The sequence below is a fragment of the Salvelinus namaycush genome, chromosome 1 (genome assembly GCF_016432855.1).
Source record: "Salvelinus namaycush isolate Seneca chromosome 1, SaNama_1.0, whole genome shotgun sequence".
Classification (NCBI taxonomy): domain Eukaryota; kingdom Metazoa; phylum Chordata; class Actinopteri; order Salmoniformes; family Salmonidae; genus Salvelinus; species Salvelinus namaycush.
The window spans coordinates 16,489,524-16,516,112 of NC_052307.1; the positions used below are offsets into that span (position 1 = coordinate 16,489,524).

Here is a 26,589-nt window from a genome sequence, read left to right on the forward strand (position 1 = left end):
AATTGGAAGGTTGGTTATCCTCCCACAATGCTACAATGGATGGCAGAAATGTCAAATTATGCATCACTAGATTTGATTTATTAGAAGATTAAGGGTATACAGTGCAACCTTCACAAGGTCTGGGTGCCTTATATGGAATACTCTATTACAAAAGGGGTCTGTATTGAAAACATTAGATTTTTTTTAGTTGAGCAGTCGCAAATAGATAATTTTTTCATGGCACACGAGACACCTTTCAGATTTGTGCCTGTCTCAGTGGACTAATCCGTTGAGGAGGCACGGGTATGCAATGGTCCATGTGGCTCAGATGCACAAGGCACATCCCTCTCTAGAATGCACTCTCTCCCGCCATTTCATGGGTATTCATTGTTTCATAACTTAATTGTTTGCTGTGTCTATCAATTCCCCATGAATATATCACCAGTAGTAGCCTACATTTACCATTAATTCCCATAATTTCTAATCTGCAATGTTTGTTTGATTACGGTAATTCCTGTTAACTATTCTGGACTCGAGACGTTTGACCTCTGTCATTGCCAACAAAGGGTATATAACAAAGTATTGAGATAAACTTTTGTTATTGACCAAATACTTATTTTCCACCATAATTTGCAAATAAATTCATTAAAAATCCTACAATGTGATTTTCTGGATTTTTGTCTGTCATAGTTGAAGTGTACCTATGATGAAAATTACAGGCCTCTCTCATCTTTTTAAGTGGGAGAACTTGCACAATTGGTGGCTGACTAAATACTTTTTTGCCCCACTGTATGTAAAAATACACTTTAAATAATTTAGACCAATCGATTGGTCAAAAGAAAAGACTACTCTTGGATTTTTTTTAGGCAGGGATGTCCTTCTTGTCCTTGTTGGGGACAGCTCTAGTATAAATGCAGGAAATTAGCTTTAGATGCCCAGGTTATGTTCCCCCCCGATTCTAAAACCAAAGTTGTGCCCCTCCTCGAACCTGTTACTTTGAATAGATGTTACATATCTCTGCTGTCTTCCTACTTATCCACTGATGGGCCGTGCTGGGACACTAATCTAAACACATTTCTGCATTTAAAAATAAAAGGTTTCTGGAGGAACCGTCAGCATAATTTAAGATAAAGAAATGTACCTTGAGGTTCCTGTAGGATCCTTTAGGATAATATAAGGTTAAAAAAGAACCTTAAGGTTAATTTAAGAACCTATACTTTGCCACTCGTTCATTTTTTATAAATTTTATAGACTTAAAAGGTGCTTTAAAGAACCCTTTTCAAAAGAGGGATTCATTTTGGAACTAGCAGTGCGCCCATGAGTAAAGGGAGCTTGTGAGTATAATTCAGAGAACATTGGTCAAAAGACGCACTAAAGTGCAAGCGGGAAGTGCACGGAAGATTGGAGATGCAACAGATAAGAGATGACTTGCAACGCATCCAATGTGAAAGGTGAGTGAACCTTAGCTATTCGCTAGCTAAGATTATAATTCATGAAACTACTATCTAAAATCAAAAAAACAATACATCATGTAATGTACTCTTCATTTTTTCATCAGCTAGCCAAGCTACATAGCCTTTAATGTTAGCTGGTAATTGTTGTTTAAGTGTTGATCAGTGGCAACCCGTCATTCAGGGCAGGTGGGGCAGAGTCCCACCTGTTTGAGCCCACCTGTTAGTAATTTATTTATTTTTTGCCTGTTTTGCATGTTATTTTGACATTCATTTGTGTCACATATCAGCTTGCAAACAATGTAAAAAATAAATTAAAAAAGTGAGTTAATAAAGCCGCCTTTATTACTCTGCCGTACTCTTTGAGTAAGGCAGCTGCAAAATGCAGGTTTTAGCCTAGCTCAGTGCTTTCTGTTGTGGAGGGGCAGCCAGCAAAAATACAGAGAGTAGGCATTGGTAATCTTCTCTAGTTGTGCCGTGATTGGTTCAGTGTTCTGTCAGTCATGGTATCACTACCTCACTGCAGAATCTACAGGGAGAGCTAGGCAGGTCAAGCTCCCTTGGTTGCTACCATAGATTTACATTAGAAGTGCCCGTCCAAGAAGACTCAAGGTTACATCAAATCACGTTATCTACCATAGCTTTGATTGGACTGATCATGTCAACATCATACGTTCAAATTTTTAGCTAACAGGCTAGACAATCACATTGTGAATCACAGCGACAATCTACTGGCAAATCCTTTCCAATCCTTTTCTTATGAAGATTTTTAAAAAAGAAAACAGAAATTGCAAATTTAACAATGAGTGGTTTGTATGGAATCAGTGGCTAACTGTGAGCGTCGCAAAGCTATCACTATTTTGCTTCCCCTGCCTGCTATTCGGTGGAGAGGGTGTGTGGTCCAAGACTGGGTTTAAGGTTTTAAAACATCTGTCTGAAAGGGTCTTTTTTTCTAGCTTAAAATAATAAACACCATGGGCCAGAAAATGTTGAATACATTGGCCATGCTGTCAATCCAGCATGACTTTTGCTGTGTTCAAAACAACTGGCCTCTTATACCACCAATGCTCCTTATAGGACACATCCCTGCACTATATACTCCTCTGTAAACTGGTCATCTCTGTATACTGTCGCAAGACCCACTGGTTGATGCTTATTTATAAAAACCCTCTTAGGCCTCACTCCCCCCTATCTGAGAAACCTACTGCAGCCCTCATCCTCCACATACAACACCCGTTCTGCCAGTCACATTCTGTTAAACGTCCCCAAACCGTACACATCCCTGGGTCGCTCCTCTTTTCAGTTCGCTGCAGCTAGCGACTGGAACAAGCTGCAAAAAACACTCAAACTGGACCGTTTTATCTCCGTCTATTCATTCAAAGACTCAATCGTGGATACTTACTGACAGTTGTGGCTGCTTCGCGTGATGTATTGTTGTCTCTACCTTCTTGCCCTTTGTGCTGTTGTATGTGCCCAATAATGTTCGTACCATGTTTTGTGCTTCTGCCATGTTGTGTTGCTACCATGTTGTTGTCATGTTGTGTTGCTACAATGCTCTGTTTTCATGTGTTTCTGCCATGCTATGTTGTTGTCTTAAGTCTCTCTTTATGTGGTGTTGTGTTCTCTCTCTTGTCATAATGTGTGTTTTCTCCTATATTTTTATTTTATTTTTTTATTTTGAATCCCAGCCCCCGTCCCCGCATGAGGCCTTCTTTTACCTTTTGGTAGGCCGTCATTGTAAATTAGAATTTGTTCTTTAACTGACTTGCCTAGTTAAAAAAGGTTAAATAAAATAAAATGATACGCTCATCATTCTCTTTTGCCATAGTCTATCATATTAGTATCTTAGTCATTATTTTAGGCAAAGTTGGAATTATTTCATTCTTTTGCTTACTTTGTATATTATTATTAGCTCATTTGCTTTTCTTCATGATAAGGGATTACTATATAATGTTGTTGGGTCTGTGAACATGTTTGCCCGTGACAGTCTCTTCCCATGCAAACGTAAAGTTGTAAAGTGTTGTTGTAAAGTGTTGGTCCCGTGTTTCATGAGCTGAAATAAAAATCACAAGATTTTTCCATTTCCTCAAAAAGCTTATTTTTCTTTGTTTTCATCTGTGTTAGTGAGCATTTCTCCTTTGCCAAGATAATCCATCCACCTGACAGGTGTGGCATATCAAGAAGCTGATTAAACAGCATGATCATTACACATTGTCATTACACAGGTGCACCTTGTGCTGGGGACAATAAAAGGCAACTCTAAAATGTGCAGTTTTGTCACACAACATAATGCTACAGATGTCTCAAGTTTTGAGGGAGCGTGTATTTGGCATGCTAACTTTAGGGATGTTAGTGAGCATTTCTCCTTTGCCAAGATAATCCATCCACCTGACAGGTGTGGCATATCAAGAAGCTGATTAAACAGTATGATCATTACACAGGTGCACCTTGTGCTGGGGACAATAAAAGGACACAGATGTCTCAAGTTTTGAGGGAGCGTGCATTTGGCATGCTGACTACAGGAATGTCCACCAGAGCTGTTGCCAGATAATTTAATGTTAATTTCTTTACCATATGCTGCCTCTAACGTCATTTGAAAGAATTTTGCAGTACATCCATCCAGTCTCACAACCACAAACCACGTGTAACCATGCCAGCCCAGGACCTCCACGCTTCTTCACCTGCGGGATCATCTGAAGGGGTGCGGGGGAGGGTTCTGAGTATTGCTTTCTGTAATAAAGCCCTTTTGTGGGGAAAAACTCATTCTGATTGGCTGGGCCTGGCTCACCAGTGGGAGGGCCTGACTGCCAAGTGGCTCACCCATGGCTGCACCCCTGCCTAGTCATGTGAAATCCATAGATTAAGGCCTAATTAATTAATTAAAATTCCTTATATGAATTGTAACTCAGTAAAATCTTTGAAATTGTTGCATGTTGTGTTTATATTTTTGTTCAGTATACAAGTACCATTTGCAGGCTGTGGAAGAAAATCCAGACAATGCATCGATGTATGGCATCAAAAAAGCCTGTTACTTCTCTCAGCTGAATCATGTGCCATCTCCAATTACCTATCTGTTTCCATCAGAAGTTAAGTATGCCACCAGACGGCAGGTAGCCTAGTGGTTAGAGCATTGGACTAGTGACCGAAAGGTTGCCAGATCGAATCCCTGAGCTGACCAGGTAAAAATCTGTCTTTCTGCCCTAGGCCGTCATTGAAAATAAGATTTTGTTCTTAATTAACTGACTTGCCTAATTAAATGAAGGTCAAATAAAATTACCTTCATGAGGGCATACCCACAGTGCTCAGAATAGTGCTGCAACAACTGGTTCAAGAGAGGCAAATTACTTTGGCCCAGATCAACTATGAGATTAAGAACTTGTTTTATGGCAAATAAGATGTGTCTTTTAAACCTGTGCCACTATCCGAGAGAACCCTAAGGAAGAATGGCCATCTATCCGGAAGTGCATCAGAAAAATGTACACTTTTCCGTTTACTCCCCCAAATGATTGGTAGTCAAATACAAAATGGCAGTGCTTAGGATCTCTGCCTCCTGCTTCGAGAGATATCCAACATAATCTTGACCCAAGTTTTAAGAAGATCCTGGATCCCATATACGGCAGAAAAAATCCCTGAATTTCAAGCTCTCTTACAGGAACTGTTTCCAGGGAAGACCATCCCAAAGATGCACTACCTCGTCCACTACCCTAGCCTGCTACTTGCCTATGGACCTTGCCTATGGATCCACAATGCGATTTGAAGCGAAACACCAATATTTCAAGAGGCTCTCAGCAGTTGTGGGAAACTTCAAAAATATAACGAAGACCCAGCCTAAAAGACATCAGCTCGGACCATGCTGGGAGCAAACCAACAACTGCCTTGGCAACAAAACAACACACTGTAAGGACACGAGACGTCCCACTGCATGCTCTTCCAAACTCTGACCATGCAGTATTAAGTGCCAGATTCGGAGAAGCCATCAGAGCAAAATATGTCACCAAGACAAAGTCCATTGCAGTGAACAACGTGTAATACAATGTAGGAGACTATCTTGCCATTTACACTGTCTATTCAGAAGAGATCCCTGTGTTCATGGAAGTATGTGGAATTTACAGTTTCCTTGGTGCTTGGTGCTTGTGTGGTAAAGTACTACTACCAGCCAGTTTCAACAGCCATCACCACACATACATGGTTCAACACAGTCAACAATAGATGGCTATAAGGCCTGGTGGGAGATCGATTTCCATTGGTTAGATGGATACAGAGGAGCCGTGAGGGAGGAGTGTTGATTCCACTCTGCCACTGGATTGCAGTTAGTTAAAATTCATTAATTTATTAACAATTCAAATCAAATCACATTTTATTGGTCACATACACATGGTTAGCAGATGTTAATGTGAGTGTAGTGAAATGCTTATGATTCTAGTTCCGACAATGCAGTAATATCTAACAAGTAATCTAACAAATTCACAACGACTACCTTATACACACAAATGTAAAGAGATGAATAAGAATATGTACATATAAATATATGGATGAGCAATGGCCGTGCGGCATAGGCAAGATGCAGTAGATGGTATAGAATATAGTATATGCATATGAGATGAGTAATGTAGGATATGTAAACATTATTAAAGTGGCGTTATTTAAAGTGACTAGTGATACCTTAATTAAATCAACTTCTTAAAGTGGCCAGAGATTTGAGTCTGTATGTTGGCAGCAGCCTCTCTATGTTAGTGATGGCTGTTTAACAGTCTGATGGCCTGTCACGCCTGCTCCCGCTCTTCCCCCCCCTGGCGTTCGAGGGTGTCAGGCTGCACCGCATTACGCACTCCTGCCACCATCACTTACGCACACCTGCCTTCCTTCGTCACGCGCTTCAGCGATATTGGACTCATCTGGACTCACTCAATCACCTGTTTATTACCTCCCCTATATTTGTCAGTTCCCCAGCTCTGTTCCCCACTGCTGCATTGTTTGTCATATGTCCATGTTACCCATGTGCTGATGCTGTTCCTGTCTTGGTCTATGTCTGTTCCCGAATAAATGTCTGACTCCCCATACCTGCTTCTCCTGTCCGGCGTCGGTCCTTACAGAATGCAGCAGCCATCACATGAAGCATCGGGGAGTACTGGCATTCCGGTTGGTGGTGACGTCGGTCCTGGGTCGCCACCAATAGAACCGGGGCTGCCTAGCCAGCTCGTCGGGCTACCACGCCCTAGCTGGCTCGAGAGGTTTCCTTGCCCCGGTTGGCTCGGAAGGCGCCCATCCCATGTCGGGCCTCAGCCGGATCGTCAGGTCTTGTTCGCCCAGCCGGCCCATGAGTTTTCTTGTTTTGTTGGTGATGTCGGGCTTGGATACCGCCGCCGATGGAACCAGGGGTGCCTAAGCCAGCTCGTAGGGATTCCAAGTCCTAGCTAGCTCGAGATGTTTCCTTGCCTCGGTTGGCTCAACAGGTTCCCATCCCACGTCATGCTCCGCCGGATCATCGGGATTCCACGCCGCAGCGGGATCGACAGACGTTCATGCCTCAGCCGGATCGTCAGGCTCCTATGCCTCAGCCGGCACACCAGGCTCCCACGCCCCTGCCGGTTCGTGGGGAGTTTACCCCCAGCCGGCTTTCCCAGTGCCCATGTCACGATCATCTTCTTTGTTTTGTTGAAGTTGAGTGAGAGGTTATTTTCCTGACACCACACTCCGAGGGCCCTCACCTCCTCCCTGTAGGCCATCTCGTCATTGTTGGTAATCAAGCCTACCACTGTAGTGTCGTCTGTATACTTGATTATTGAGTTGGAGGCGTTCATGGCCACGCAGTCATGGTTGAACAGGAAGTATAGGAGAGGGCCGAGAACGCACCCTTGTGGGACCCCAATGTTGAGGGTCAGTGGAGATGTTGTTTCCTACTATCACCACCTGGGGGCGGTCTGTCAGAAAGTCCAGGAACCAGTTGCACAGGGCAGGGTTGAGACCCAGGGTCTCGAGCTTAATGACGAGTTTGGAGGGTACTATGGTGTTAAATGCTGAGCTGTAGTCAATGAACAGCATTCTTAGATAGGTATTCCTCTTGTCCAGATGGGATAGAGTAGTGTGCAGTGTGATGGCGATTGCGTCGTCTGTGGACCTATTGGGGCGGTAAGAAAATTGGAGTGGGTCTAGGGTATCAGGTATGAAGGTGATATGATCCTTGACGAGTCTCACAAAGCGCTTCATGATGACAGAAGTGAGTGCTACGGGGCGATAGTCATTTAGTTCAGTTACCTTAGGTTTCTTGGGAACAGGAACAATGGTGGCCATCTTGAAGCATGTGGGGACAGCAGACTGGGATAGGGATTGATTGAATATGTCCGTAAACACACCAGCCAGCTGGTCTGCACATGCTCTGAGGAAGTGGCTGGGGATGCCGTCTGGGCCGGCAGCCTTGCGAGGGTTAACACGTTTAAATGTTTTACTCACATTGGCCAAGGAGAAGGAGAGCCCACAGGCTTTGGTAGTGGGCCGTGTCCGTGGCACTGTATTGTCCTCAAAGTGAGCTAAGAAGTTGTTTAATTTGTCTGGGAGTAAGACGTCGATATCCGCGACGGGGCTGTTTTTCATTTTGTAATCCATGATCGACTGTAGACCCTGCCACATACGTCTCGTCTTTGAGCCGTTGAATTACGACTCTACCTTGTTTCTATACTGACGCTTTGCTTGTTTGATTGCCTTACGGAGGGAATAACTACATTGTTTGTATTCGGTCATGTTTCCAGTCGCCTTGCCATGATTAAAAGCATTGGTTCGTGCTTTAAGTTTTGCGCACACGCTGCCATCAATCCACGGTTTCTGGTTATGGAAGGTTTTAATAGTCACAGTGGGTACAACAGCTCCAATGCACTTGCTAATAAACTCGCTCACCGAGTCAGCGTGTACGTCAATGTTATTGTCTGAGGCTACCCGGAACATATCCCAGTCCATGTGATCGAAGCAATCTTGAAGCGTGGAATCCGATTGGTCAGACCAGCGTTGGATAGACCTGAGCACGGGCATTTCCTGTTTTAGCTTCTGCCTATAGCAACAAAATGGAGTCATGGTCAGATTTGCCGAAAGGAGGGCGGGGGAGGGCTTTGTATGCATCGCGGAAGTTAGAGTAGCAATGGTCCAGAATGCTACCAGCTTATGTTGCGCATTCGATATGCTGACAGAATTTAGGAAGCCTTGTTCTCAGATTAGCTTTGTTAAAATCCCCAGCAACAATAAATGCAGCTTCAGGATATATGGTTTCCAGTTTACATAGAGTCCAGTGAAGTTCCTTCAGGGCCATCGAGGTATCTGCTCGGGGGGGGAGGGGGGGTATACACGGCTCTGACTATAATAGAAGAGAATTCTTTTGGGAGATAATGCGGTCGGCATTTGATTGTAAGGAATTATAGGTCAGGTGAACAAAAGGACTTGAGTTCCTGTATGTTATTATGATTACACCATGAGTCGTTAATCATAAGGCGTACACCCTCGCCCTTCTTTATACCAGAGAGATGTTCATTTCTGTCAGCTCGATGCATGAAGAAACCAGGTGGCTGTACTGACTCTGACAACATATCCCGAGTGAGCCATGTTTCCGTGAAACAGAGAATGTTACAATCTCTGATGTCTCTCTGGAAGTCAGCTCGTGCCCTAATTTCGTCCACTTTATTGTCTAGAGATTGGATATTGGCGAGTAATATGCTCTGAAGCAGTGGATGGTCTGCTCGCCTTCTAAGTCTGACCAGTAGGCCGCTCCGTCTGCCTCTCCTGCGGCGACCGCGTTGTTTTGGGTCGGCCTCTGGGATTAGATCCCATGTCCAGGGTGGAGGTCCGAACCAAGGATCCGCTTCTGGAAAGTTGTATTCCTGGTCGTAATGTTGGTAAGTTGACATCGCTTTTATATCCGATAGTTCTTCCCGGCTGTATGTAATAACACTTGAGATTTTCTGGGCTAACAATGTAAGAAATAATACATTTTAAAAAACGAATTACTGCATAGTTTCCTAAGGACCTGAAACAAGGCGACCATCTCTGTTGGCGCCATCTTATTAAGTACAACACACTTTTGTTTTCACATTTTCGTATGCTTTTCCTATTCTGATATGCACTGACCAGAACACTGACATGTTCTTTTTCTTTTGTATATTTTTCTCCAATAGAACACTGAATTGATGGAGAGACTGATGTCATTGGACCAAACGTAACAAAATGTAGAAAAAGAGAGACAGCCTTATTTTGCTGTCAATGAATGGCACAGTTCCAGTATTATTATATGTTTTATATTTATTTATTTATAAACGGTTAGGTTTACAAAGTAGAAGATAACATCCCAGCCCTCTGCCTGCCTGGTCAATGACTATCTGTCAGACTGTCAAGCCCTTCCAACAAGGTTGAAAAGTTTTAAATGCCCACACAATGTACACATTGTAAGAATGTGGAAAGTGATGCCTTTGAGCGATTAGTAGCCTAATGGTGCAGTGAACCACAGAACAACAGTCAAACAAACTATGCTCCATAAAACATTCTATGATCTGTCACGATTTGCTTTGCACAGTTTTGCAGACAACATTTGCTTGGTAAATCCAAATACTATGTCTCTAAAGATTCACATAGCTCTCACTATTCACATAAGTGAAGCATACCGGAACAACAAAGACAGATAGCATTATAATAATAATAATAATAATATAATAATAATAATAATCAAATGTAATTTGTAGAGCGCATTTCCCACGATTAATAATTATGCATGGCTAGGGACCTGGATAGGACTTACTGGCTTGTAGCTAAAGCTAATTATGCTAGAGCAGGGGGGTTGGAGATTATTAGGCTATGTACACTATATAACCACAACAAGTACTAGGTGTTTTCCCTGGTCAGGTGACATGGTCAGGAAAAAGTCCTGGCCCTAGGCATAACAATAACACATAGAGAGGTTGGCTGAAGCAGAAGCTATTTCCTCCCTGGTCACAGGGGCAGTAGCTGGGCCAGGGGTTCGGTTATGATGATCCCGAGCACCGTGCCCCGTCTGAGCCCAGAGGCCTTGTCTAACACCTTCAGTTGGAGCCGCAAGCCACCCAGGCTGTCCAGGCTCAGCTCAGTGAAGAAAAAGTCCTCATTGAACACGGGGCTCCTGCAGTTCCTGATTGTGGCGCTGTCCTGTCTCTGGAGCTTCCCCGGGCTTAAGCTCAGGCTGAGGCAGCAGTGGAGGGCTCTGGGGTCCCCTTCATCCCTCAGACCCTCCACGGACACCACCCTCACTCGCACTACCATGGACAGAAGAGAGGGCGACAATGTGTGCTCGGCTGAGAGGCGGACTCTGCCGCGGCCCTCCGGCAGTGGGAGGACATGTTCTCTCTGCATCCGCTCCTGGCAGTGGAGCACGTCCAGCGGGAACAGGACAGGGGGCGCCAGGGAGTTGACAACGAAGGGAGGACTGGAGCAGGGCTCGATAAGGGAGTTGGAGGGAATGGGTGAGATCGCCCCCCTCCGTCCTCTGGGGTTAACCGCAGAGCATGGGGAGGCTCCTTCCAGTCCCAAAGTGCCACTGAAGGCAGAGGCAGACTGCAGACCTGGGTGACCCTCCGCCCAGGCAGCGATGATAGAGAGTGAGAGGCCAGAGCAAGAGCGGCTGAGCAGGGGAGAGCCCAAAGGGGAGGAGTCATTTGAGGAGGGTGTATCGCTTTCTGTGCTGCCTGACTCCGACAGGGTCTTACAGGAGAGCCCAAGTTCAAGCCCCAATTGGATGGGGGGTGCTTTACACTGGTTTCGCTCTATCGCCACCCTTGTGGTGGGCCTGGGTAGGGTCCTGTCCAGTGTGTAGCCAGTGCTCTTGGAGTGAAACAGTGACTCTTTCCTCCGTGTGTTTGGACTCTCATACATCCCCGCCAAACCGTAGCCCTCTGCGGAGAATGGCAGTGGTTTCTTACCCCTCCAGGCCACCCCACTGACTTTTGTCAACTTCATTTCCTCAACCTGTTTAGCTTGCGGAGTCTTAGAGAAATCAACTGCACCACAGTCTCGACTGGTGAGCCTCTGACTCACAGTGTGGGGTTCAGCTGCCACTAGGCTCCTGCACAGCCGAGGGGGCAAGCAGAACTCCGGGATTTTGTCCGGAGTCAGAATGTTACTGTGCAACTTGTTGGAGAGACTGGCCTTGGCTGAGAGATCCTCCTCCTCACTCTTTCCCACGTAGCGTCCAAGCTCTAGGGGAATGTTCTCCATGCTCTCTCGGATCTTTCCCAGGAACCACATTCTGCTGGCTAGCAGGTGTTCACTCTTGACCAAGCTGTCCTGGTTAGTTATCCCTGTTAAAACAAAATGGGTATCGGAATACTATTCTCATGAACATTCTAAAATCTAAAGTCATGATGTAGTGTATCGACTCAAGCTAAAATCATGTATAGCGCGGTATATGTAGTGTAGCCTATCCATAATAACACAAGTTTCATTGCAAGAATACACTTCTGACATCAAGAGAGTACCATGAATGTTTTCTCACCTTTGTAGTCCAAAGATTTGTAAGTTTGTAAGTATGCACTTTTTCAACAAACAACTGATCTACACCTGGAAGAAACAGCCACAACTGAAGCCAACAGTTCCCTTCCTGGAAGTTAGTGGCCACACAGCGCTAACTGGTTTTAATTGTATGAGGTTTTGGGTAGGAATCCGTTAGAAGCATTCTTGGAGGGAGTGTTCCGTGCTGTGTTCCATGAATGGGAGTGTGTGTATGAGTGATAGAGAGGCAGAGGAGAGGTGTTTTTAAAGGCTAATGTCACTCTCTGCGTCACTAGTCTGCTGCACCCGCAGCCAGGAAACGATTTACACACACACACACACACACACACACACACACACACACACACACACACACACACACACACACACACACACACACACACACACACACACACACACACACACACACACACACACACACACACACACAGTTTTATTCACAGTATTCAAGCAATCGAGAAAAAAACAGAAAACACCTCCAAAAGGTCAAATAGACTTCTGTGATGAGGTAAAGGGGGGACTGCAGGATGTAACCATAGCTACAGGATTGATTTGACCAAGGCAATGGAATGTGTAATGTGTGCCATATTACATAGTTTCAAACCTCTGCTCTCTAAAAATAGCATCACTGTCACTATGCTCTTCTCTCTAACTGACGTCTACATTAAAGACCTTCAAAGACAGTAGCTCACCTGGCCTACACACACACCACCTCAAAGACTGACCTTAACACTCAGTACACCCCGTACCTCCCTCCGACTTCTGCCGCCCCTCTGCTGACCCTCCGCCCCTCTGCCGACCCTCTGCCACCACTGTAGCCTCTGTACATACTGTCCTGTAGAGGGAGAAAGGCAGCCCTGGTCCATTGTAGTATCAGGCCGTTCAAATAGTGACACCTAGTGACATATAGGCCAGTAGCTCTCATGTTCTTTGTGTCAGGCAGGCTTGATACTGCGGCTGCATATGGATAGTCCTAGTGGGCTTGTCTCCTTGTATACTGCTGCTGCATATGGATAGTCCTAGTGGGCTTGTCTCCTTGTATACTGCAGCTGCATATGAATAGTCCTAGTGGGCTTGTCTCCTTGTATACTGCAGCTGCATATGAATAGTCCTAGTGGGCTTGTCTCCTTGTACACTGCAGCTGCATATGGATAGTCCTAGTGGGCTTGTCTCCTTGTATACTGCAGCTGCATATGAATAGTCCTAGTGGGCTTGTCTCCTTGTACACTGCAGCTGCATATGGATAGTCCTAGTGGGCTTGTCTCCTTGTACACGCAGCTGCATATGAATAGTCCTAGTGGGCTTGTCTCCTTGTACACTGCAGCTGCATATGGATAGTCCTAGTGGGCTTGTCTCCTTGTATACTGAGGCTGCATATGGATAGTCCTAGTGGGCTTGTCTCCTTGTACACTGCAGCTGCATATGGATAGTCCTAGTGGGCTTGTCTCCTTGTATACTGCAGCTGCATATGAATAGTCCTAGTGGGCTTGTCTCCTTGTATACTGCAGCTGCATATGAATAGTCCTAGTGGGCTTGTCTCCTTGTACACTGCAGCTGCATATGGATAGTCCTAGTGGGCTTGTCTCCTTGTACACTGCAGCTGCATATGAATAGTCCTAGTGGGCTTGTCTCCTTGTACACTGCAGCTGCATATGGATAGTCCTAGTGGGCTTGTCTCCTTGTATACTGAGGCTGCATATGGATAGTCCTAGTGGGCTTGTCTCCTTGTACACTGAAGCTGCATATGGATAGTCCTAGTGGGCTTGTCTCCTTGTACACTGAGGCTGCATATGGATAGTCCTAGTGGGCTTGTCTCCTTGTACACTGCAGCTGCATATGAATAGTCCTAGTGGGCTTGTCTCCTTGTATACTGCGGCTGCATATGGATAGTCCTAGTGGGCTTGTCTCCTTGTACACTGCAGCTGCATATGGATAGTCCTAGTGGGCTTGTCTCCTTGTATACTGCAGCTGCATATGGATAGTCCTAGTGGGCTTGTCTCCTTGTACACTGCAGCTGCATATGGATAGTCCTAGTGGGCTTGTCTCCTTGTATACTGCAGCTGCATATGGATAGTCCTAGTGGGCTTGTCTCCTTGTATACTTCAGCTGCATATGGATAGTCCTAGTGGGCTTGTCTCCTTGTATACTGCAGCTGCATATGAATAGTCCTAGTGGGCTTGTCTCCTTGTATACTGAGGCTGCATATGGATAGTCCTAGTGGGCTTGTCTCCTTGTATACTGCAGCTGCATATGAATAGTCCTAGTGGGCTTGTCTCCTTGTATACTGAGGCTGCATATGAATAGTCCTAGTGGGCTTGTCTCCTTGTACACTGCAGCTGCATATGGATAGTCCTAGTGGGCTTGTCTCCTTGTACACTGAGGCTGCATATGGATAGTCCTAGTGGGCTTGTCTCCTTGTATACTGCGGCTGCATATGAATAGTCCTAGTGGGCTTGTCTCCTTGTATACTGAGGCTGCATATGGATAGTCCTAGTGGGCTTGTCTCCTTGTATACTGAGGCTGCATATGGATAGTCCTAGTGGGCTTGTCTCCTTTTATACTGAGGCTGCATATGAATAGTCCTAGTGGGCCTGTCTCCTTGTTTCTTCCTTTCATCTTCACATGAAATGATGGGACGACTGAAACAGAGTATGTCATGGGATAGGATCTAAAGAGGTTAGATGGATATATTAAAAGGGATAGATCAAGATGTATCTACTTCCCCAGAGTCATATGAACTCGTGGATACCATTTTTATGTCTATGTGTTCAGTTTGAAGAAAGTGGCCAACTAGCGTTAGCACAAATGGTAACTAGCGTTAGCGCAATATAGACTTCCAGTCATTGCGCTAGCTCTAGTTAGCATTGGCTCGTGAAGCTACCTATCTATAACTTCCTTCATACTGGACCCAGAGTACTGGACCCAGACATAAAAATGGTATCCACGAGTTCATCTGACTCTGGGGAAGTAGATAAAGGGTTTCATTGCCAAAATCCCAAACTATCCCTTTAAGCAATATGGCATGTTGCTTATAGCCTTCCGTTCCAGTCTTTTAAGATATAGTGGGATCCCACAGTCTAATTAGGAGTGTTTGAGCACACAGAATCAACCAGAGAATAAATAGGTGGCGCAAATATAGGTTTTATTTACAGTGCAGCCCAATGACAGCAGTACAAAAGTGATAGCCCTCTGGTAGGTAGGGTTTTAGAGGTTGCTTTGGGATTGGAACTACAGCTCAGTGTTCAACACCATAGTTCCCTCAAAGCTCATTATGAAGCTAAGACCCTGGGACTAAACACCCCCCCCCTCTGGGGGATCCTGGACTTCCTGACGGGCCGCCCGCAGGTGGTAAGGGTAGGTAACAACATATCTGCCACGCTGAAACTCAACACGGGGGCCCCTCAGGGGTGCATGCTCAATCCCCTCCTGTACTCCCTGTTCACTCATGACTGCATGGCCAGGCACGACTCCAACACCATCATTAAGTTTGCCGATGACACAACAGTGGTAGGCCTGATCACTGACAACGATGAGACAGCCTATAGGGAGGAGGTCAGAGACCTGGCTGTGTGGTGCCAGGACAACAACCTCTCCCTCAATGTGATCAAGACAAAGGAATGATTGTGGACTACAGGAAAAGGAGGACCGAGCACGCCCCCATTCTCATCGATGGGGCTGTAGTGAAGCAGATTGAGAGTTTCAAGTTCCTTGGTGTCCACATCACCAACAAACTAACATGGTCCAAGCACACCAAGACAGTCGTGAAGTGGGCACAACAAAACCTATTCCCCTTCAAGAGACTGAAAAGATTTGGCATGGGTCCTCACATCATCAAAAGGTTCTACAGCTGCACCATTGAGAGCATCCTCACTGGTTGCGTCACTGCATGGTATGGCAACTGCTCGGCCTCCGACCACAAGGCACTACAGAGGGTAGTGCGTACGGCCCAGTACGTCACTGGGGCCAAGCTTCCTGCCATCCAGGACCTCTATACCAGGCGGTGTCAGAGGAAGGCCTTAAATATTGTCAAAGACTCCAGCCACCCTAGTCATAGACTGTTCTCTCTGCTACCACACGGCAAGCGGTACCGGAGCGCCAAGTCTAGGTCCAAGAGGCTTCTAAACAACTTCTACTCTTTTACTTTTGCAAAGGTAGCAACAGCCAAAATAGTCAGTATGCTGGCAGAGCTTAAATGCTCCAAAGCCACAGGCCTGGATAATATTCCTGCAAGGCTTCTTATAGATTCTGCTGAGCAAATTGGCCCTTGTATTACACATATTGTTAATCTCTCTCTTGAAAAAGGTACCTTTCCCAGGGACATGAAACAAGCTAAAGTTATACCTCTGTATAACTACATAAAGTAGTAGGATAAAGTAGTAGGATAAAGTAGTAGGATAAAGTAGGATAAAGTCTGACCCTGGGAATTATAATCCTGTATCTATCCTCTGTGTAATATCAAGATCCTGGAGAGAATTGTACATGAGCAAATTTATGAATATGTTAACAAACAGGGTCTAATGTATGATTTTCAGTCGGGTTATAGAAAAACATACTCCACTGATTCATGTCTACTTTACTTGACTGACTTCATCAGGAAAGAGATTGATGAGGGAAATCTGTGTGGAATGGTACAGCTTGACCTACAGAAGGCCTTTGATACAGTTAACCACTATCTCCTAATCTCTAAACTGGTGGCACTGAGGTTAAGCAGTATCCCTCTAGGCTGGGTAAAGTCCTATATATCAGGAAGTGAGAAAGTAGTAGAGGTTAATGGTTCACTGTCTCGGGCAAAACCAACGAGTTGTGGCGTTCCGCAGGGGAGCGTGTATGGGCCTCTGCTGTTTTTATTGTATATTAACGATATGAAAGATGCTTGTTTTTGCCGTCTTTTTCTTTATGCGGATGACTCTACACTTCTGGTGTCTCACAAAAGTAAAACTATGTTGGAGAGCATACTTAGCACAAAGCTTACTAACAATAGCAAATGGCTTGGAGATAATAAGCTATCTCTGCACTTAGGGAAAACTGAAGCAATTATTTTTGGATCCAGACCTAAATTGAGTAGGTCCTCTGATATCAGTGTGGAATTAGGGGGCGAGGTGCTGACTACTAAACCTCTGTTAGCTACTTGGGATGTATCCTTGATGGAAGCTTGGGAGGTGTGAGCATGGCCAATAAGGTGCTAGGGAAGGTTAATGCCACGACTAAGTTTCTGGCTAGAAAGTCCAAGCTGCTTGAAAAGGACTCCATGAAAGTGCTAGCTACTGCCCTCATTCAATGCCATTTTGACTATGCTAGTACTTCCTGGTTTGGGGGCTTATCTAAACTTATGAAGGGGAAGCTCCAGATAGCCCAGAGGAAGCTGATCAGGGTAGTATTGAAGGTGAGTCCATGTACTCACATAGGCAGGAGCTGCTTTCAGGAACTCAATTGGCTGCCTGTTGAGGCTAGGGTGTCCCAGATTAGACTAGGTTTGGTTTACAGGAGTATTTATGGTCCTGCGCCCAGATATCTAAGTGATTACTTTTCTCGTGTTAGGGATGCACACAATCACAGCACCAGATCAGGTGTTGCTGATGTGTGCTTGTCACGGCCGTCTAAAGAACTGGACCAAAGCGCAGCGTGATGAGCGTACATATTCCTTTATTTAAGTGAATATGCCGACAAACCAATAAACACTACAAAACAAACCGTGAAGCTAACGGCTATGTGCCATAAACAAAGTCAACTTCCCACAAAGACAGATGGGAAAAAGGGCTACCTAAGTATGGTTCTCAATCAGAGACAACGATAGACAGCTGTCCCTGATTGAGAACCCTACCCGGCCAAAACATAGAAATACAAATAATAGAACAGAATACCCACCCCAACTCACACCCTCAACAAACCAAAATAGAGACTGCGCTGTGCAGACGTACCGGAGACACAGTGCGCAGAGCCGGCGCAGGATATACTGGGGCGAGGAGGCGCACTGGGGGTCTGGAGAGCAGGGCTGGCACAACCCTTCCTGGCTGGATGCTCACCCTAGACCGGCAGATGCGGGGAGCTGGAATGTAGCGCACCGGGCTAAGAACGCGTACTGGAGACACCATGCGCTCCACCGCATAACACGGTGCCTGACCAGTACTACGCTTGCAACGGTAAGCACGGGGAGTTGGCTCAGGTCTCCAACCTGACTCAGCCAAACTCCCCGTGTGCCCCCCCTCCCAAAAAATTGTGACTTTTATTTTTTTTATTTTTTATTTTTTTTTTATTAAAAATGCATTGTTGGTTAAGGGCTTGTAGGTAAGCATTTCATTGTAAGGTCTACACCTGTTCAATATTTGGGGTGGCAGGTAGAGCCCAGTGGTTAGAACATTGAGACAGTAACCAAAAGGTTGCTGGATCAAATCCCTGAGCTGACAAGGTAAAAATCTGTTGTTCTGCCCTTGAACAAGGTAGTTAACTCACTGTTCCCTGGTATGTTGTCATTGTAAATAATAATTTGTTCTTAACTGACTTGTCTAGTTAAATAAAGGTTAATTTAAAAAAAATGCAGCATTGATTTGAAAGATTTTGTCCATGAAAACATGAATCCTAATGGCCACTAGAGGGTGTAAGCAGACTGAATTTAACCTTGGATGCCAATATGGCTAGATCCAGGGTGATTTTACTTAGATTTTTCTTCCAACATGTTTGTATTGGGCTTTATTTGGGGGTTTTGAACATTTATTTTTTCAATGGATAAATATCAAAGAAGAAATCCACAGTGTCTCGTATCTTAAGTATCTTTCATGGGTCTTTCCATGGGTCTATTATAGCACGGCAACAATTTGTCACGTTTATTATGTTGTAAAATTAACAGTCAGACAATAAATAACAAAGTGACACAATTACAGAGTTTAAAATACACACATAACTAGGCAAGTCAGTTAAGAACACATTCTTATTTACAATGACGGCCTACACTGGCCAAACCCAGACGACACTGGGCCAATAGCCCGGAGAGAGAACATGCCTTGACACACACACACACGCACGCACGCACCCGCCCGTACGCACACACACACACACACACTCACACACACACACACACACACACACACACACACACACACTACGCGCCAGGGTCTTTGTCTGTGCGATTAGTTCCCCTTCTTTGCCTAATTAAAGAAAACATTAATTAAGTGATTGGGAGGAACAACATGCCCGTGTCCCCTCGCGCTCCGAGTGAGATGATGAATATGCAGAGGGAGTCGGGGCCCCCACGATCTCAGGGGTCAGGTGACTTTTTGTGGGAGTTAAGATATATTTTATTGTGCCAATAAAAACCCAAGTGCTTCCTCTAATGGAGAGATAAATGATCAGGGAGTCAGTGGAGGACCTTTCCTTTCACCACTGCCACAGCCGCAATTAACACTAAGGAGAGAGAGAGAGAACAGTGTGTAGTAGCTAGAACCTGGGTCCATATTCATAAAGCTTCTAACAGTAGGAGGGTTGATCTAAGAACGGGTCCCCACTGTCGATTGATTATATTCTTAAAGACAAAACTGATCCTAGAACAGCACTCCTACTCTGAGACACTTTATGATTACGGGCCCTGTGTTATAGGAAGTATACCTACAGTGTAATGTGAAAGCAAGCACCCTAATGTCTATGTCAATGTCAAACTGTTGGTTGCAGAAGACAGATTGTCATCCTTGTGATTAAGAAATCTACACCTACCTGTAATGTGAGATCCTGTCTCTCTTGAGTACCTATATCTTCTAACACACATTCACTCATACTTTACATACGAACATACACACGCACGCACGCACACACACACACACCCTCAGGGATCATGTGATTGATGAGCGCTTCGGGAATTATACCTGCTCAAGTTATGCCATACTTATCCATTGTGGTTTATCTAAGAGTTCAAACCCAGGTCTCACGGCCCTTTACTGCCCTACAGTACTGACACATGCAGATTCTTCCTTCTTTCTCTTTCCCTTTGTGCGTCTCTCTCCCAAACCCATAACTACACACAGAGACATGTTCCTATGCACATCACACATTCATATCGCACAGGCACACATTACATACTATATAAACAGAGGCATCATGCCCATAGGGGGCACAGGGGCATGTGTCCCCTTTAGATTTGTTCTGTTAATATACAGTGCCCTCCTTAATTATTGGGACAGTGAAGTATTTTTTCTTCTTTTGAAATTAACCAATGACTATGAGGTTAAAGTATAGACTGTCGGCTTTAATTTGAGGGTATTTTCATTCATATCGGGTGAACCGTTCAGACATTACAACACTTTTTGTACATAGTCCCCCTGCTTTAGGGGAGGAAAGGGACAAATTCATTGGGACAAATTCACTTATATATGTATTAAAGTAGTCAAAAGTTAAGAATTTGGTCCCATATTCATAGCATTTTGGAGTCACTTTTATTGTAAATACGAATTCGAATCGAATATGTTTCTAAACACCTCTAAACATACAGCAAATGCTTCCAACAAATGTGTTGAGTCACAAGCTTGATGTAGTCAGTGTGTTCTGAATGTGGGACCAAATACTTCACTTTTTAGTACTTTAATACACATATAAGCAGGGATGGAAAAAGTACCCAATTTTCATACTCAAGTAAAAGTGAAAGTCACCCAGTAAAATACTATTTGAGTAAAAGTCTAAAAGTATTTGTTTTTAAATATACTTAAGGATCAAAAGTAAAAGTTTAAATAATTTCAAATTCCTTATATAAAGCAAACCAGCAGGAATCATTTACTTGTTGTTTTTTCCGGATAGCCAGAGGCACGCGCCAACACTTACAAACGAAGCATTTGTGTTTAGTGTTTCCGCCAGATCAGAGGCAGTAGTGATGACCAGGGATGTTCTCTTGATAAGTGTGTGAATTAGACAATGGTCCTGTCCTGCTAAGCATTCAAAATGTTGCTCCCCTAAAATGGGTGGACTTTGTACAAAAGTGCTGTAATTTCTAAATGGTTAACCCAATATGGATGAAAATACCCTCACATTAAAGCTGACAGTCTGCACTTTAACCTCATAGTCATTGTTTAATTTAAAAAGAACAAATTCTTCACTGTCCCAATAATTACAGAGGGCATACAGTATAAAGTATGTGGACACCTGCTCGTCGAACATCTCATTCCTAAATCTTGGAAATTAATATGGAGTTGGTCCCCACTTTGCTACTATAACAGCATCCACTCTTCTGGTATGGCTTTCCACTAGATGTTGGAACATTGCTGCAGGGACTTGCTTCCATTCAGCCACAAGAGCATTAGTGAGGTCGGGCACTGATGTTGGGCGATTAGGCCTGGTTCGCAGTCGGCGTTCCAATTCATCCCAAATGTGTTCGATGGAGTTGAGGTCAGGGCTCTGTGCAAGCCAGTCAAGTTCTTCCACATTGATCTTGACCAACCATTTCTGTATGGACCTCGCTTTGTGCACTGGGTTATTGTCATGCTGAAACAGGAAAGGGCCTTCCTCAAACTGTTGCTACAAAGTTGGAAGCACAGAATCGTCTAGAATGTCATTGTATGCTGTAGTGTTAAGATTTCCCTTCACTGAAACTAAGGGGCCTAGCCTGAACCATGAAAAACAGCCCCAGACCATTATTCCTCCTCCACCAAACTTTACAGTTGGCACTATGCATTGGGGCGGGTAGCTTTCTCCACTGGCATCAGCCAAACTCAGATTTGTCCTTCGGACTGCCAGATGGTGAAGCGTGATTCATAACTCCAGAGAACGCGTTTCCACTGCTCCAGACTCCAATGGAGGCGAGCTTTGCACCACTCCAGCTGATGCTTGGCATTGCACATGGTGATCTTAGGCTTGTGTACGGCTGCTTGGAAACAATGAAGCTCCCAACAAACAGTTCTTGTGCTGATGTTCTGTGAAATTGTGTGGCCTACCACTTTGTGGCTGAGCCGTTGTTGCTCCTAGATGTTTCCACTTCATAATAACAGCTCTTACAGTTGACCGGGGCAGCTCTAGCAAAGCAGAAAGTTGACGAACTAACTTGTTGGAAAGTTGGCATCCAATGACTGTGGCACGTGGAAAGTCACTGAGCTCTTAAGTAAGGCTATTCTACTTCCAATGTTTGTCTATGAAGATTGCATGGCTGTGTGCTCAATTTTATACTCCTGTCAGCAAGGGTGTGGCTGAAATAGCCGAATCCACTAATTTGAAGGGGTGTCCACATATTTTGTATATATACAGTATGTACAGTTGAAGTCGGAAGTTTACATACACCTTAGCCAAATACATTTAAACTTAGTTTTTCAAAATTAAAGACATTTAATCCTAGTAAAAATTCCATGTCTTAGGTCAGTTAGGATCACCACTTTATTTTAAGAATGTGAAATGTCAGAATAATAGTAGAGAAAATGATTTATTTCAGCTTTTATTTCTTTCATCACATTCCCAGCAGGTCAGAAGTTTACATACACTCAATAAGTATTTGGTAGCATTACCTTTAAAATTGTTTAACTTGGGTCAAACGTTTCAGGTATCCTTCCACAAGCTTCCCACAATAAGTTGGGTGAATTTTTGCCCATTCCTCCTGACAGAGCTGGTGTAACTGAGTCAGGTTTGTAGGCCTCCTTGCTCGCACACGCTTTTTCAGTTCTACACACACATTTTCTATAGGATTGAGTACAGGGCTTTGTGATGGCCACTCCAATACCTTGACTTTGTTGTCTTTAAGACATTTTGCCACAACTTTGTAAGTATGCTTGGGGTCATTGTCCATTTGGAAGACCCATTTGCGACCAAGCTTTAACTTCCTGACTGATGTCTTGAGATGTTGCTTCAATATATCCACATACTTTTCTTCCCTCATGATGCCATCTATTTTGTGAAGTGCACCAGTCCCTCCTGCAGAAAAGCACCCCCACAACATGATGCTGCCACCCCTGTGCTTCACGTTTGGAATGGTGTTCTTCAACTTACAAGTCTCCCCCTTTTTCCTCCAAACATAACGATGGTCATTATAGCCAAACAGTTCTATTTTTGTTTCATCAGACCAGAGGACATTTGCCCAAAAGGTACGATCTTCGTCCCCATGTGCAGTTGCAACCTGTAGTCTTGCTTTTTTATGGAGCGCTTGGAGCAGTGGCTTCTTCCTTGCCGAGCCGCCATTCAGGTTATGTCAATATAGGACTCGTTTAACTGTGGATATATATACTTTTGTACCTGTTTCCTCCAGCATCTTCACAAGGTCCTTTGCTGCTGGGATTGATTTGCACTTTTCGCACCAAAGTACGTTAATCTCTAGGAGACAGAACGCGTCTCCTTCCTCAGCGGTATGACGGCTGCGTGGTCCCGTACTATTGTTTGTACAGATGAACGTGGTACCTTCAGGCATTTGGAAATTGCTCCCAAGGATGAACCAGACTTGTGGAGGTCTACAATTTTTTTTCTGGGGTCTTGGCCTGATTTCTTTTGATTTTCCCATGATGTCAAGAGGCACTGAGTTTGAAGGCAGGCCTTGAAATACATCCACAGGTACACCTTCAATTGACTCAAATGATGTCAATTAGCCTATCAGAAGCTTCTAAAGCCATGACATAATTTTCTGGAATTTTCCAAGCTGTTTAAAGGCACAGTCAACTCAGTGTATGTACACTTCTGACCCACTGGAATTGTGATACAGTGAATTATAAGTTAAATAATCTGTCTGTTAACAATTGTTGGAAAAATAACTTGTGTCATGCACAAAGAAGATGTCCTAACCGACTTGCCAAAAGTATAGTTTGTTAACAAGAAATTTGTGGAGTGGTTGAAAAACGAGTTTTAATGACTCCAACCTAAGTATATGTAAACTTCCGACTTCAACTGTATATACAGTACCAATCAAAAGTTTGGACACCAAAAAAGTCTTATACAAATCTAAATATATTTTAGATTCTTCAAAGTAGACACCCTTTGCCTTGATGACAGCTTTTCACACTCTTGGTATTCTCTCAACCAGCTTAACCTGGAATGCTTTCCCAACAGTCTTGAAGGAGTTCTCACATATGCTAAGCACTTGTTGGCTACTTTTCCTTCACTCTGTGGTCCAACTCATCCCAAACCATCTCAATTGGGTTGAGGTCAGGTGATTGTTGAGGCCAGGACATCTGATAGAGCACTCCATCACTCTCCTTCTTGGTCAAATAGCCCTTACACAGCCTGGAGGTGTGTTGGGTCATTGTCCTGTTGAAAAACAAATGATAGTCCCACTAAGCACAAACCAGATGGGATGTGGCATCGCTGCAGAATGCTGTGGTAGCCATGCTGGTTAAGTTTGCCTTGAATTTTAAATAAATCACTGACAGTACCACCAACAAAGCACCCCCACACCATCACACCTCCTCCTCCATGCTACACTGTGGGAACCACACATGCGGAGATCATCCGTTCACATACTCTGCGTCTCACAAAGACACGGCAGTTGGAACCAAAAATCTCAATTTGGACTCATCAGACTAAAGGACAGATTTCCACCAGTCTAATGTCCATTACTCGTGTTTCTTGGCCCAAGCAAGTCTCTTCTTCTTATGAGTGTCCTTTGGTAGTGGTTTCTTTGCAGCAATTTGACCATGAAGGCCTGATTTCATGCGGTCTCCTCTGAACAGTTGATGTTGAGATGTGTCTGTTACTTAAACTCTGTGAAGCATTTATTTGGGCTGCAATTTCTGAGGCTGGTAACTCTACTTAACTTATCCTCTGCAGCAGAGGTAACTCTGGGTCTTCCTTTCCTGTGGCGGTCCTTATGAGAGCCAGTTTCATCATAGCGCTGGATGGTTTTTGCAACTGCACTTGAAGAAACTTTCAAAGTTCTTGAAATGTTCCGGATTGACTGACCTTCATGTCTTAAAGTAATGATGGACTGTCATTTCTCTTTGCTTATTTGAGCAGTTCTTGCCATAATATGGACTTGGTCTTTTACCAAATAGGGTTATCTTCTGTATACCACCCCTACCTTTGTCACAACACAACTGATTGGCTCAAACGCATTAAGAAGGAAAGAACTTCCACAAATGAACTTTCAACAAGCCACATCTGTTCATTGAAATGCATTCCAGCTGAGTACTTCATGAAGCTGTTTGAGAGAATGCCGAGAGTGTGCACAGCTGTCATCAAGGCAATGGGTGGCTACTTTGAAGAATCTCAAATATAAAATATATTTTGATTTGTTTAACACTTTTTTGGTTACTATATGATTCCATGTATTATTTCATAGTTTTGATGTCATCACTATTATTCTACAATGTAGAAAATAGTAAAAAAATCAATTTAAAAAACCTGGAATAAGTAGGTGTATCCAAACTTTTGACTGGTACTGTATATTATTATTATTATTCTCTGTAATCCTACTACTAGCCACCTGGCAAGTTGGCTTTAGCTAGCCCAGATAGGTTCCCAATCTCCCAATCTCATAACTATCTTCCAAGAAGCTGGCTTGTCTAACTATCTCTGCTGGCATGCCAGCTGGCAAGGTTGGTATACATTAGAAAATAAACAACCATCAAATTTTCTGAATAAGACTCACATTCATTTCAATCTTTTACCAAGATTTTTGCAGGGATGCAGAGAAGCATATCTAGTTTCTTTAAAAAAATATCCACCAGGGCCTCCCGAGTGGTGCAGCGGTCTAAGGCACTGCATCACAGTGCTAGAGGCGTCACTACAGACCTGGGTTCGGTCCCAGGCTGTATCACAACCGGCCGTGATAGGAAGTACCATAGGGCGGCGCACAATTGGCACAGCGTCATCTGGGTTAGGGGAGGGTTTGGCCAGGGGGGCTTTACTTGGCTCATCACACTCTGATGACTCCTTGTGGCAGGCCGGGCGCCTGCCGGCTGACCTTGGTCATCAGTTGAATGGTATTTCCTCCAATACATTGGTGCTGGTGGGAGTTAAGAAGCTTGGCGGGTCATGTTTCGGAGGATGCATTACTCGACCTTTGCCTCCCGAGCGTGTTGGGGAGTTGCAGCGATGAGACAAGATGGGGTAAACATATATAAAGGGGGTAAACATATATAAATAAATAACCACCAGTCAGAGGGATACACAGATATGGAGTAAAATATACTTATTTTTTACATAGAATTAAGCAGAATGATCATGGATCTCGATTGCAGGAAAAAGCCATCCTCACCTAATTTGTGCCCCCTCAGATTTTTGGGGTGCATGACGCCCCTGTATATAAACATCTAAAACCGACATCATAGAAATATACATACTGATTCTTCTCTCTGTTTCTCTCTTTCCTCCTTCCCCGCAGGCCCGGTAACTCCATATCTGTGGCCTTAGGTAGGGAGAGTCCTGTTGCCTCTACTCTCTTACTGGACAAAGGGGCTGTGGTTCAGTCGGACGGTCAGACATCCAACTATAGATCCTTAACATCCCCTGAGGTGGGTAATGACATGGGGATGGGAAGGTAAATAGCTGGAACAGTGTACCTGCTCAATCAGGTCATGGTCATATTCATTAGGGCACACCGTAGCAAAATGTTTTGTAACGGATAACAAAAATGAGCACAGATTGTCCCTCACGTTTTCAGGCTGTTTTTTTTCTTTTTTTCTGTTTTGTCTAATGTATACAACCCATGTGTGAAAGTCTAGTAGGCAGCAGCAGATTTAAATGTAACTGTTCAAACTAT

At 44.2% G+C, this 26,589-nt stretch overlaps 1 protein-coding gene across 1 annotated transcript; it reads right to left on the reverse strand.

The window, feature by feature from the left end:
• Positions 1-10,394: 10,394 nt before the first annotated feature.
• LOC120050623 (C2 calcium-dependent domain-containing protein 4C) lies at positions 10,395-11,681 on the reverse strand. Its single transcript, XM_038997214.1, has one exon. It carries the CDS (start codon positions 11,679-11,681, stop codon positions 10,395-10,397), a length of 1,287 nt encoding a protein of 428 aa, XP_038853142.1.
• Between the last annotated feature and the right edge of the window lie 14,908 nt (positions 11,682-26,589).